This window comes from Rhinolophus ferrumequinum, chromosome 11 (assembly GCF_004115265.2).
Source record: "Rhinolophus ferrumequinum isolate MPI-CBG mRhiFer1 chromosome 11, mRhiFer1_v1.p, whole genome shotgun sequence".
In the NCBI taxonomy this organism is placed as follows: domain Eukaryota; kingdom Metazoa; phylum Chordata; class Mammalia; order Chiroptera; family Rhinolophidae; genus Rhinolophus; species Rhinolophus ferrumequinum.
Window position 1 is genome coordinate 33,824,232 of NC_046294.1, and position 14,490 is coordinate 33,838,721.

The 14,490-nt window shown below is 49.4% G+C and overlaps 1 protein-coding gene across 2 annotated transcripts in view; it reads right to left on the reverse strand.

Annotated features, from left to right (window-relative positions):
• SLC6A5 (solute carrier family 6 member 5) overlaps positions 1 to 14,012 on the reverse strand; it is a 46,215-nt gene extending 32,203 nt beyond the window's left edge. The window contains exons 1-5 of one of the 2 annotated variants that reach the window (XM_033118816.1): positions 13,739 to 14,012; positions 11,827 to 12,360; positions 9,099 to 9,237; positions 6,414 to 6,545; positions 5,875 to 6,048 (exon numbers count right to left, since the gene is read on the reverse strand). In XM_033118816.1, coding sequence (XP_032974707.1) covers positions 5,875 to 6,048; positions 6,414 to 6,545; positions 9,099 to 9,237; positions 11,827 to 12,360; positions 13,739 to 13,741 — 982 coding nt within the window. In that variant the 5' untranslated portion in view covers positions 13,742 to 14,012. Of the gene's footprint in view, positions 1 to 5,874; positions 6,049 to 6,413; positions 6,546 to 9,098; positions 9,238 to 11,826; positions 12,361 to 13,411; positions 13,549 to 13,738 lie in introns of those variants that run through there. The other variant, XM_033118815.1, reaches the window with a different exon arrangement.
• Positions 14,013 to 14,490: the final 478 nt, after the last annotated feature.

Sequence of the window (14,490 nt, forward strand, 5' to 3'; positions counted from 1 at the left end):
GACACTTCTCTGGGGCCAAGGTCATAGAGCAAAACCAGGAGGCAAGCAGGCACTCTCTTTTTGGAGGCCGTGCTCTTAACCACTCCACTGTGAAATAGAGAGCAGGGCTCATGAACTCAAACACCTTCTGAAGCCACGCTGGTGACACAAATGGGGGAGGCATACAATGGAGGGTAGTAAGGAGAGGTGGGGACTCTGGCAAGCCCCAGGGTACTCTAGCCAATCCGTGTGATACTTTTCCATGTGTTCTGGCAAGAAAGAAAGAACAAAAAGCAGAAAATCTGGATATGTACATGAAATCTCTCCATTTTAAAAGGTTGGAAATAACATCAAGTTGTTTGTAAATAGTGTGGGCCGACAGAAAAACACATTAGCTTAGATCTGGCACGTGGACTCCCGATGGATGCCCTCTGTGGAATAGCAAAGTGGGTATGACTGTAGGTCCAGGAGTCCCACTCGCCCTGGGAGTGTGGATGAGTTCCTTTAGCTGTCCAAACCTCCATTTCTCTGATAACAGTTGTGTCAATGAGAAAACTAAACTAAGTGAGATCACAGACGAGAAGCTTTGCTACCACGCCTAGCACACAGGTGGACTCGATTAATCTTGGCCATAACTCAGTCATCACTGCACCTTTTTATAGGGCGAGCATCTCTACTTCTCAGCATCATCTCCCATAGTCCTACTTGCTGGCCACAAATTACCTCCTGCCCATCCCCCAGAATATCCCACAATAGTGGATAAAAGTTGAAACAATTATAATAAGAATCCCTTCCTTCTGATTGGTTTAGACCAGAGTTGTTTCCCAGGCAGTGCTACTGACTTTTGGGACCAGATTATTCTCTGTAGTGGAGCTTGTCCTGTGCATTGCAGGATCCCTGGCCTCTGCCCACTGGATGCCAGGAGCCTCCACCCCCATGGTGACCACTGAAAATGTCTATAAACATTGCCAAATGTCTCCTGCAAAATCTGCTGGGGTTGAGAACCACTGCTTTTAGAGTCCTCACAATACCTTCTTATTCACTGTGATCTTTCTTTAGTCTAATCAAATAACAGAGTTTCAGGGGGATTCCAAACTAAGAACTATCAAATATTTACTGAGGAGGCATCTGTTGTTTCCCCCATCAGTGACCTGAATGAAGACAATTAAAGCACCTCCAGATCCTTTTTCTGTCACTGAGCACGTTAGTTCTTTCTCGCCCTCCTGCCAAAAAAGTACGTTCCTCCCCTAAGACTGAAGAGATCGCTAGCGTGCGGGCAAATGCCAAAGCGCTTGCTTCCAAAGCTGCCATTGTGAAGCGCGGGCAGCTTTCTTAGAGAGTGTCTCTGGATTGCTGCTGACTGGGCGATACAAGGTCACGGCGTTCCTGCGGCACTGCCTTGGAGCTCCTCGCAGCCTCAAGCCTCCTGCAATATCCCTTCCCACCACTGGATGGCAGAAGCGTGCTTCCGCGCCTTCAGGTCAGCCTGCGGCCGAGTCATCAGACAGCTCTGCGGCCCAGCAACCCTGAACAAAGAACAGCTCTAATGATCGTGCTAAATTGGAAGCTGCTCGAATGGGATTCTCTTCACTCGGGCAATTATTAATAAATGAAAGCACATAAAAGGCTAGGGGAAAAAAAGGAATCGTTTAATTAAAATTCTAATGAAAATTAAGCCATTCCAGAAATAGAAATGGTATTTATGTGGTTCCCATTTTAAATGACCCAGCTTGCTCCTAATTTCACAGAACAGTTGCTGGTCTCACTTGGCAAGGGGATTGATTAGTCGTTCTCCATTACAGATACCTGAAGGCTTGAGTCCCCCTAAGGAAGTCAGTCTTTCTTACAACCTATACTTTAGAGAGGTGTGACAAACTCAGGCTCTCCCTGTGGGCCGGGCAGGGCTGTTGTTGGGGGCTGGAGCAAGTACAGGGCCTTGGCATCTTGATGGTGAGGTAGAGTTCTCTGGCAGTATGTCCCAGCAATGCTGAAAAGGCCATGGAAGTAAATACCTCCCTGCTATGATAGAAGGTTTTGATGGCGGGCAATCTATCCCCTCTTGGGACCAGTTGACAGCTATCACAAGGGTAGGATAATTATAGAGTTGTGCTGGAAGGTTATTCGTGGAACACTGCACTATGGGAAGGAGTTGTTCCGTTTCCTAAATAAGCCTCTCCCAGAATGGCCATTTGGGAGAGAGCCTGGAACGTCCATTGTGGGGACTCCCGACTTGTCCATCAAAGCAGTGGGATTCTAAAGCCACCTGTGCCTCTGCAAGTCAGACCACCATCACCTTAGTTCTAAGTCACCCCAGGACTCCAAAGGACCAGTACTACTTCTGTGAGGGGTAGCCTGACCTCCGTAATGGAACACATTTATGTGTAGATAACAAAGAGAACAGATGGGGGCTGCACAAAGAGTGCACGATACCTCGCTTTTTAACAAACAAATGAAAAAATGTAAAGCACTAAGAATGAGATAAGATTTGCCCAGCCTGTCCATATGCTCCCAGGGAATATTATAATGAAAAATGTCCATTGTCTATCTCTCTCTGCTTATAGCTTACATAGGTTTTTTTTGTTTGTATCCGTCCACTAGGAGCTTAGCTGAGTAATGTCTGTACTCTGCCTTTAAAGTTTCCTGGGTTATTATGAGCCAGACTGGGAATTTCATAAAACCAGGATACACCCACCCACACACCTGGCCGAGCCAATGTGCTCAGCTTGCTTCAAAATACACACACACACACACACACACACAAACACACGTATGCATGTGTATACATGTATACGTGTGTATGCATATACACATGCATGCTCTGACTATAAAATAAATACGTGTCCATGATAGATAACATAGAAAAAAAGAATGACCCCAAATCTGCCAGTTAACCTTTTGTGTGTCACCTTCCTATTTTTTCTATCCACGCACATATTGTTAGGAATAAAAGTATACTATGAATCTGTATCCTGCTTTGATCGTTAACATAATATGGTAAGGATTTCTCCACATTTTAGGAATATTCATTTTTAATGACGATAGACTAATTCAACCTATGGATGCACCGCAATTTATTGGGACCATGGAATTATTCAGTAATTACTTGAATTTTCGTCACTTGTTGAAGTATTTCTAGTGTTTGCCAAGATCGTAAGTGTGGCTGCAATGAACAATAATGTACAGCCCGTAACTGCGTCTCTGATTCCCCTTGTAAGATAAATCCCCAGAAGTGAAATTACTAAGTCAAACTACTGTTCGGACAAGCTTTCTTTTTACCCCATTGAACCTCAGCTACAAATCGCTAGGCAACACCTGGACTGACGTCACTCTGCTAGAATAGAATCTGCTGGACCAAGGACTCTTCAGGAGCCCTGGAGGAGCAGAGAATCGGGGCTCATGAGACCCAAATCCCAGTGCTGGTTGTACCTTTCAACGTACAGCCTGATCCTTCCACTCGCTGGGCCTTCAAGTCCACTTTCTCACCTGCATCATAGTGATCACATCACCTGCCCCTTAGAATGCACGGGGCTCTTATTAGGGATAGTCTACGTTTATGTAGACTGGGGAGCATTCAGCATGGTAGTTAGGAGCAGGGCCTTGGAAGACAGGCAAACTTGGGCTCAAATCCCAGATCTCCCACAGAGCTAGCTTTATGACCTTGAGCTCCAGTTCTTTCATCTGTAAAGTACAACTAATAGTAGAAGCCTTATGTTGGCTTGTTGTCCATATTAGTATTGTTAAAGTGAGTAAAAGAGTTGCCTGTAGTGCTTGGCATGTAATGATGCTAGCTGATATTATTAAGGGTTACAGTGCTGCACAAGTATTAGTGGATATCGTTAGTAGAGGAGAATGCGTTTCTGAACTACTATTCCTCCTGGAGGATAGCTGCAGGACACCCATCACTACGACCCAGGTGGTTCCTGAGGAAAGTCGCCAGGGAAGCTCCCATGGAGCCTGAATCAAGGCAACAGCCCTCCTCTAGCTGCGAAAGTGTCTTCCCTCCCAGGCACAGTCTGGAAAGGAAAAGGAAGGTTCTGGGATGACCTTGAGACATTTCTGCATTCCAGACCCCACATCCTGGAAAATGCACTTGGCCTAACATGGCGACCATTTTCAGGAGACCATTCTGGCAGCTGATTATTGGTTGTGAATCTGTGAACAGCTGTTGAGTGGGATTCTCTCAAACAGCAGCTTTGCAGAAGTGACCACTGGCCTAGCAGGGACTGCAGGGCAAAGAAGGTGGGGCTCTCTACTCCAAAAATGGCTGAGAGCATCCTAATTAAGGGATGTGGAAAAAACTGCAACCTGCTGGTTGCCACCCTTGGGTGCACCTGGGAACTTTAAAGCTACAGAGTCCTGGGCTCCATCCCCGGATCATCCCATGTAATTGGTCTGATGTGGACCGTAAGTGATATTTTGATTTGTTAGTTCCCCAGGTGATTCTAATATGCAGTAGCTTAGGTTGAAAACCACTGCTCTTCCCTAAGAATCTGTCAACACGGAAATTGTAGAAATGAGGACATGAGGCCCAGAGAGTCTAAGGGACACTTACTCCTGGTCACACCATCCGTGAGCCACACACTTAGGAACCACCACAAATCCACATGCTCCATTCCTGAGCACGTCCAGGTGCACAGGGCTTGAATTTAACGGGCATGTGTCTCTAGTTTGAGCTCTTCTTCCGTCTTATTCAAAGATTCTCTAGGTGGAGGTTGGTTGTGGTGTGTATGTACGTGACTGTGTGCGTAAAAATACTCCAGTGTGAATTATCGCCTTTAGGTTCATGTATCTCTCTGAGGGTGTGGAAGGGAAGACTGCATTTTACTCTCTTAATACACTCCAAAGGCTATATAACGTCCTAGTTCTACAACGTGCAGGCTGTCAGGGCAAAAAGAGCTGATGTGGGTGCCTGGTACTAAGAGCCAATTATACAGAGATCACAGGAGTGTGCCCGCAGCACAAACCCAGCTTGAGGGAAATGACAGATCATCTGAGGAAAGAAGAAACCACTTTCTTATGGTGCCTCTCCAAATGACCAGAGCCTTCGAAGGTGACTGATTCTAGCACCTTCTATTTGTCGAGTTTTACACTTTTCCAGCTGCTTTCATATCCTTCCTTTCTTTTCTCCTCACAATCCCGTGAGGTAGGTAGGATGAAGGCTATTGTTATTGCTTCTATTTTTCAAATGAGGCAAACTCAGACCCAGAGAGAAGTTACCTAACGCAGACACATGTCCCCCAGGGACCAAGACGTCTTAGAGACCAGGAGGCCTTGCTAACCAATCTGCATGCTGCTCCTCACATTCACTCTCTGGCCCTTGACCCAACAAGCTGACTGCTTCCCCAAGGCCTCCAGTCCCAGTGGATTTCCAATCTGAAGCAGTCCTCCACAAACACTCCCTGACTCCGCAGGCAGACTTCCTCTGTCAGCACATTTCTATCAGAGGTCGTCAGTTTGAGTGTCCGTTCTCCTGTGAAGTGTAGGTCCAGAATCACTCACATCACTCTCCTAGACTCTAAGACTTCATTGCTTTTCAAATTGTACCGCACATGCAAGTCACCTGGGGACCTTGCTAAAATGGAAACGTCCTGCCCCCACCCAAATCTAGTAAAGCAGACTTCCGGTGGGCCTGCAAATCTGCATTTTTAACAAACACTCCAGCTATTTCTGAGCAAAAATAAAATTTGATTACCCCTTCTCTGGGCCATGAGCTTCTTAATGTTAGAATTAAGTAATTTGTTGGGTTTGTCCTGTGTTTTGTTTTGTTTTTAAATCTCTATGCTGCCAGCACCTAGCAGAGGGCCTGGCAAACAGAATATGTGCTCAATGAATCTTTATTGGATGAATGAACAAATGAATGAATGCATAGCCTGATGTAGGCATAGCCAAACTTACCTAGTAAAAGTTTGGTTTTATCTTTGCATTCTGGAGTGTTCCAAGGGTTGTTGCAGGAACCCCAGGGCAGGACAGACACAAAGGAGGCAAACAGGTAGAAAAGTGTGTAGCAAATAATCACGTTGTAGTATATGGCTATTAGGACAGAGATGATCAGCATTGCGATGCCACAGCCTGTGGAAGCAAAATTGCCAGGGATTCGTCTCAGCCCAAATCCTGTGGAATTCTTACAGTTGGGCACAGGGTGGGGACCTCGGCATTGGCTCTCTTTTCCAGTTGGATACACTCACAATGGAGTGAACTCTGTGTTTACCGAGGGCACTGAGACATGCCACCAGGAAAGGAACGCTGCCAGGACTGACGTTGGGCCATTCTTCAGAAGGCCCCAGAGGCGGAAGTGATCAAATAAAGAAGGAAGGAGTGAGTTCTATGGATCACAAAAGCAGGTCTCCCTCCAGGGGCCACGTGGTGCCAGAGGCCACGTGGTGCCAGAGAGAGCAGGGTAGGGCTGAGGAGACTGAGAGACAGGATGAACTCACCTTGTAGGGCTGGGATGGCCTTCCACACAGAGACCGGCCCCTGGCTGGCAAACTGGCCCAATGACACCTCTAGGAAGAAGATGGGCAACCCAGCCAGAGCCAGCATCATCAGGTAGGGGATGAGGAAAGCACCTTGGAAAGAGAGAATGGGAAGTGAGAGCCCTGGGAAGCCAAGGCCAGGCTCCAGCCCACCTTCACCTTCTGTGGTGGGAGCTGGCTCCCTCTCCTTTTCCAGGAAGCTTTTGATGGTCCAGCTCAACCATAGGCACCCAGGGACATTTAAGAGCCCTCCTCTAAAAAGCACAAGGTTACTCTGCAAACACAGTCCTTTTTTTCCGTTCCCCATTGGATGAGTTGTTAGCGTTGTGTGCTGGTTCTTTTTCTTATTGCAGTATTAATACTTTGGTGTCCTGAAATTAAGCCCTTCCAGCATTCAACAAATCCATGCCTTGGACTCATTGCTGGAGTCAGATTTGGTGAAATCTCATCATTTCATTGGCACCTCTGCCCTCCAAGGACCTATCTTCTACTAAGCTAGACTTTGGGAGTCTCCGCATATAAACCAAGTTCCCTGCACACCTTCTTCCAACCAGGGTGGAGCCTGGTACCCATCCCTCTCCCACCTCCGCAGCCATCACACACTTCTCAACTTCCTTCTCCACATAAGAAGTCCCTTCCATCCTTCAAGGTCAGCTCAAATGCTTCCTCCTCCAAGGACTCTCCCACGTCTGTCCTCCCACAGTACCTTTCCCAGGCACCCCGCCCTTGACGATATTTATGTGGGTGTCTCATCTAGACGATAGGGTTCTCTCCCTTGGAAGATTCTGTGAGGTTGTTCTGAGGGCTTGCGGAAAAAATAGCCCTGGTCTTTGAAAAGATTTGGACCAGGAAGCACTGTGCACGGGTCAGACCAATTCCGGGGCTAAACATGACAGAGCCTGGAGCACTGCTCAACAGAAGGAAAGCTGATCCTGCTCTAGTCCCCTCTTTCTGCTCACCCGTTTCCCAGCTTCCTGTCCAGAGCAAGGACCTTTCCTGCCTGAGTCTCTCCAGGCGAGGGTGGCCCAGCAGCAGCCCAGGGCTGCTGAAGAGTAAAATTAGGGGTCCTGCGTTGTGCTCTCCTGACAGGGTTTTTGAGAAAGACGTGCTTCTGGGAAGGAGGAGGTGAGCTGAGGGCTGCGGGACCTGGGAGCCGCAGTGCGGACAAGTCAGCCGGGCCGGGGCTCTACGCGCTGCTCTGGACACCGCTGGCTGCGGGGCCCCTCACTTGGCAGATCCTAGGTGAGCAAAGCGCCGGCACTTTTTCCGGCCAAACTCGCTTGACTGGGACTCCCTCCTCACCGGATCCTGTATACCTACCCCCCTTCCGGCACTGGAAGTCTTATTATAGCAACTTCCGCCCATTTCCTGCACCCTCGTCTGGGGACTCCCTGCGGAAAACCAGGCGGAAAACCTAGTCATGATGCCCATATTTGGGTAGCCAGCATACAATGTTCGGTTTCCAGGGCACCCAGATAGCAAAAGCTCTGTGGTCCTCATAAGTACTTGTCAACGTGTCCTCGTTTGGAACTGGGGGGAAGGGACAATAACAATTTTTTTTCCCCACTTTAATTGTCCTGTGGCACAGGTAGCGCTTGTCCACTGTTCCTATGCACCAAATTCTTCCTGGAGCCCACCCAAGAGACAAAACAATAATAATAGATAAATAATTTTTTAAAAATCCTTAAGTTGCCTAACCTGATGGGATGAAGAGCACATTTCTGGTCTCTTTGGTTCAGTTGAGAAGCTGTGAGAGTTCTAGGCATAAATTCCTATTCCTAAAGGGTGACTTGTCAGCCAACGTGGGGGCAGTCACTGGCCCTGTGGAGCCCCAATGTCAGGAGGGCAAGCGAAGGGGACCCTGGATGTGTCAGGTCCCTTCTTTGTGGGTATACAACAGGTACAACATATCCTAGCGGCCTGGCAGCTGGTGCATGCCTCACCATTTCAGAAACTGTTTTCCCTCAAATGGAGCTTCTTCCACCAAGTTAGGGCAAATGAAAGGAAACCCATTTTCGCTAAACGGTTTTGCGAGTCAAAATATACTCTTGCCGCACCCGAGAGGATGTATGTGTGGGCGCTTCTGAGAGGCTTCCAGAGCGCAGCTCCCAGCCCGCTCGGCTCACACCTCCCGCTGCACCTGCAGCCAGCGTTCAGCACCACCCACATGCCCGTCCCCAGGTCTCCCATATGGGCTAGGGTTTCCAGGTTAGAATCTCACAACGTCCTGAAGCCTGCGTCCAGGACCACACAGCTACTGGTTCTAACGTCATGTGGGTGTATGGAGTGCAGCCCTACCTGAATACTCGAGGGATGAATTAGAGTTTGAACTTCCGTGCATCAGTGGCCACTTGGCTCAGGACCCAGGCCCCCATGCAGGACCCATGGGGGGATCAGGAGGGCCCCCCGCTTTCTTCCTTGGACTCCATCTCCAGATAAAAGCCTCCAGGATCTAGTGCCAACGAGTTACACAGCAGCTCGTGCTGTCCAGCTTAATACTGTTGCCTACAGGGCATGGGGCTGGCGTGGGAGGAGGCCACCCTGAGCCTCCCCTTCTAGCTCCTCCAGAGGCTCTGAGTCCCTTCCCCCCAACCCCCAAGTGCCCGCCCCACAGCACCGCAGGCGGAAAGAGCGGAAAAGCCATACCTCCCCCGTTCTGGAAGGCCAGGTAGGGAAACCTCCAGACATTGCCCAGCCCCACTGCGTACCCCACCATGGACAGGATGAAGTCCAGTTTGCTGGACCAGTTCCCTCGAGCCTTATTCTCATCCCCTTGCTCGTCTTCCTGGGGGCGGAAAAGCACATTGTCGGATAACAGCCCCCGGTGGGTCAGCAAGCAGGTCCCACTCCAACCCTTCCCCTGCTGAGTGAGGGTCCTTCCCAGCAAGCAGGCCCCCACTTTTCAACCGAGGATGCATCAGCAAGCAGGACCCCAATTCCAAAGACAGAATGCATCTACAAGCAGGACCCTCACCCCTCAACCCTGCACTGAGTCTTTCAGCAAGCAGGCTCCCAATTTTCATCTGAGACCCGTCTTAAACAGACCCCTGAAGTCTTGTTTCCCAAACCCTGCAGTTAGGGCACATCAGCAAGCAGCTTTCCCCAAACCTTAAACCTGTTGGGTGATCACAAGCAGGTCCCTCGAACCCCAACCCCTGACAAGAGTTTATTAGGCAAGCAGGCCCCCAATATCATGCCTAGAGTCCCCAGCAAGCAGGTCCCTAACCAACCCCTCCCTCCCAAAACCCTTCAATGCACCCCTTCCTCAGTCCCTTCTCCCCCTGGAGTCTGCGCTAAGTCCAGAAAGAGCTGCAGTGCCTGAAGCCAGCCAGAGCCTGTGCCTCACTTCTCTGCCAAAGCCTACAGTCAGAATCTGCCTGGTCGGCTAATTTAAGCAGGGGGCCACTTTCAGCAGTGGGGTAAGGGAGACGGGCAAGAGGGACATGTGGGGGTGAAACAAGAGGGAGAATAGAGAAGGCAGATGTGGTAAGAGATAGGACATCTAACACTGTGAGTTCTGGTCTAAATTTTACCATTACACGGCTGGATAACATCAGCCAAGCCACTTGCTCTCTCTGACCCTCTGTGTCCCCATCTGTAAAGTGAGGGACTTAGAATAACCGTCCCCTGAAGCACCTTCCAGCTCCAGCAGTCTATGCATCTTTGGGGCTCACCTCTGCAAGTTCACCCTAAGATGCTCTCTTGGTGATGTTCACCCTAAGATGCTCCTTCTAGAATGCCTTACTACTAAGCAGAAAAGGCTGCGGGTGGAGCCACCTCCAATAAAATTCTGAAAATGTTCAGGACACCTGGACACCACACAAAGCTTCCAGAGATCTAAGCTACTACACAGCTTCCCTATCCTCAGTCACCTTCCACCTCATATTCTAGCAACCTGGTATGTCCCACACTCTCCCACAGGCCACGGAAGAGAAAGAAGCTGTTGTCAGGAAGGGAGGAAGTCTTGGAGACAGAGAAGGAGGGCAGAGGTAGGTGTCAGAAAGGCACGAACAGAAAGATGGGTAGAGCTGAATATAGGCAAATGCAGGGCTTGGTCTATACTGAACATCTTTAATAGCTGTCCTACACTCCTCCCACCTCCACCCTCCAATTCTTCCAGAGCTTGAAGGGTGGGGGTTCCAGCTGCTTTTGCCGCAGTGCGGAGGTTAAGCAAGGCATGTGAAACAAAACTCTGCCTCTGCCTGGGCTCACACTGTGGGGCACGTGCTGTCAGAGGCAGTTAATACACACAGACAAACACTCCAGAAGTGGGTCCCCAAAACAAGGGCGAGTAGAAACGCCCAAGTGTGTGTTCATTTCTAGTCATTCTAACAGCTTAGCTTCTGCTGCATGGGCCTGTGGATAAGTGTGTGAGTGTGGGTGTGTGTGCAAACAGTAGAGTTACTACGAACAGAAGGGTGTATAAACCAGAAATCTCAGACAGGTGGATGTTATGCTTTAGATACCCACCCCTGGATACGTGCCTAACCCTTGAGCCCTTGATAGGAGATAGTGGAAAAGCAGGCAATGGGAAGGGAAGAGATGAAGTAGGTGAAACAGGACAGAGGAAAGAAGAAATCAGTCGGACGAGGGAGAGAGACTGAAGGGAATTGGAAGACAGGAGCCTACATGGGAGAGGGGCCACCAGTGATACTTGTTTATCCCTAACCCTTGGGATTTGCTCTGTGGGTTTTTCATGCCTCTGATTGAACATAAAAGATCAAATGCAGGGGTGGTTCCAGATTTGTGGAGCCTGAAGTTTATACAATTAGGAGGGGGTCCTCTTGAAGAAGGAAAAGAACATATAAAATTGCGATGACAAAATTAGGTACCAGGTTTTGGAAAGGCTCTGAAGCTTAAGCTTCAGTAGTAGGCTCATATAAACCCACCTCTCCTCGAATGAGTTCTCCTGTGTAAATGGTAACTCGCTGTGAAAAGGCTACAGAACTTAAACTATTATTTCTCCAGGGGTTTTCTCTGTACATTGTTTCTTTATAATTAAGAAAAAAATTTTAAAGAAAAGACCCAGTTACTGGCAAGAGAGGGAATCCTGTCTGCAAAAAGGGGTAGGAATCTATCTGCCTCCACTGTTTAATGAGTCCACACCCCGATTTCCGCTACCACTGAGGCTGGGAAGGGACAGGAAGCAGCAGCTCCTGAAGTCGCCATCCCTCCGGCAGGGTCACTATAGCCCTCGTGCCCTGAACTGGGAACCCCAGCGCAGTGCGAGCTTCCGAAGCACCAAAGCTGCCTCCCGCATCCATTCCCTGGCACTGCCAACCGGTCTCCCCATCAGCACACGTGCACCCTCCAAGGCCTCACCTCACACACCTGGGGAGCAGGAGGTGGCACGGGCCTAGCGCGACCTGCTTACCTGGGCAGCAGCGGTGGCCATGCTGCCAGGGAGCACGGACGTGATTCCATCCGTGCCCAGCACCACGGCGCTCTGGCTCATATTCACCCAGCCCACGGACGGCGTGTTGTTCCTCTCCAGGGTGCCCTTGCCCACACTCACGTTCATATCCCCTTCTGGGCCGCGCAGCGCCGGGATCTTACAATGCAGCGCGTTGCCGGGCCCAGCGCCCCCAGGAGGGGCGGCCTGAGCGCTGTGAGTCTCGCTCAAGTCCCGCAGAGCCGCCGAGACCGCCGGCGCCCGCGGGCCACTGAGTTTGCAAGCCCCCACTCCCGGCCGCTCAGCCTCACAGGCTCTCGCATCTGGGGACTGGAAAGTTTGGGCGCCGGTGGAAGCGGACCTGGGCACGTGCGGCAGCGGTGCGGCGGCGGCCGCGGGAAGCTCCTGCTCTGGGCTTGTCCTGGGCGCACAACGGCCATCGTGGTGGCCTGGTGCCACCGCCACCTCCAGGATGTTGGCTGGTTGTTTATTCATTTCCTTGGGAGCACCGCAATCCTGCAAATACAACGTGAAGTTCGTGCAAAAAAAAAAAAAAATCAAGGCAGCTTTAAAAAAATACCCGTCTCTACGTGTAGAGACGTTTATGACTCAGGTTCAGACACAATATCTAGGGAACAAATTGAAATCTGGATTTCTTTTCCTTCTCCAAGAAAAACTGCAATCAGTATTTTTAAATTTGCCTGTTAAGTCAATAACCAGATGACATAAAGAAGGTAATATTCTCCAGCCTGATGGAGAAGAACTAAGAAAAGAGGCAGAAAGGGGTTTTTTGGAGGGGGTGGAGGGGAGCGTGGAAATAGCCCTACAGCCATGAGCTCCTCGCTCTCCTTGGATTTCACATCACAGCTGTAGGGTGCCCATGTCCCCATCACCATAGTAGAAAGATTCTTTAATTTTCCGCCCCATTTCCTTTGTCATTCAACAATGCCCATTGCCTCCCCCCCACCCCCATAAGCAATAGACAAGCTGCGGCCACAAAGCTGATGCCCTGGCACTTGCAACCATTTCAGGCGAAATCGGTTGTGCAAATCCCAGGCCTCCAAAACCCATCTCCACCCACCAGGTAGCGAAGGCAGGGGAAAGGATCATGATCAAAACAACAATGACAGCCCAACAACAATAATAAACCAGATTTAAAACACAAGATAGTAACTAGATTTGTTATCAACCTACATTCGCTTCCAGATTCCCAGATATGCAAAAGGACGTGCAAAGTTTTTTGCCCCACCCCCAACCTAAAATAGCTATTCACAGGAGTCTGATATCCTTCATGCCCCTACACTTGCTTGGGGGTCAAAACTCAGGACTGCTTTTCATTTGCTTTCTCCCAACTGCGGTTCAAATTAACATAACTGCCAGCAGTGGTTTTTCCCTCCGCTTTCTTCCCTCGTGTTCTCTTTCAGGGCTTCCTAAATATTAGTACCAATAATTACTATTATACTGTGAGAATAATCTTACTACTTTCACCTCAACTGCACTCCTCTCGTCGAACTTTCTTTCACAAATGCATAGATCAGAATTCCTTCATTTGTACCAATCTAAGTACCTCGACTCCAGCAAGCATCCTCCTTATTTCAATAGCCTCTAGGACCCAGAGCGACTCGCTTCAGTACCAGCGTCTGATTTCAGCACCGAGGACAGTGCCTGGAATCCCGCGCTGGTAAGAGCCGCAGCCAACCTCTCAGCTTCCAGCCTCTTTCCGACCTCAGGTTATGCTCACAAGTACAAATACCACAGCTGCGACAACTGTCCTCCCTCCCTCTTCCAAAATATATAGACATTTCAAAAAGAAGTATACAAAACGAATCTGCCCTTCCTCCCCCCCTCCCCGGCAACCCCCTCTCCTCTTAAAAGAACAAAAGCAAACACTCACCATGTCTGACACAGGCAACAAACAGACTGAATGGGTGGAGGGTGAAACCAGCTATTTGACAAGACTGGGTTTGACTCCAGCAAGAGAGGCGCTTTCTATATCTCCTCGGGAAAGGCCAGGTTTGCGTCAGTGCAAAGCAAGGTGCCCTTCGTTTGACATTTTCTTGATAATACAAGTTTGATAAATCATTACCCCCTTGGATTCGAGTTTTAAAGGGACAACAACGAAGAGTATGCTGGCTAGTTGTCACTCAGGCAGGAGGGGGCTGCGTGTTCGGTGTGACTCATGTGGGTCTATTTACTAAACCGAAGCCAGCGGGAGGAGATGACAGAAGTTTGCCTCCCCCTAATTAAGGGAAACATGGGAGGGACACGTCCCACTGCACCCAAGGCGAGGCGCAGTCTCCAGCAGAGCGGATTGGGCTGCCGAGGTAGGTGCAGGGGAAGGAGTGAAAGCACTGTCGTATTTCAGTCTTTCTCTTCTATTAGATCCGGTAGCTGCCTCTCAAAATCTGCAGGCAGCAGATTCCACAATATTACTCCGAAAACGATCGAGGGTCTGCACGTAGCGCCACAGCTCTGCAATGGCTGGTGCACACGGGTCTTTTTATAGGGAGTACCCACCTGTGCGTATTCCCACTTAAGATTCTCACAACCCTACCCTCCCAGACAACCAGGGTTAGAGGGATCCTGGATTTTCGCTTAAAAATTGAGGTTGAGCATTTGTACTCTAATTTTATCTCTCGTAACACA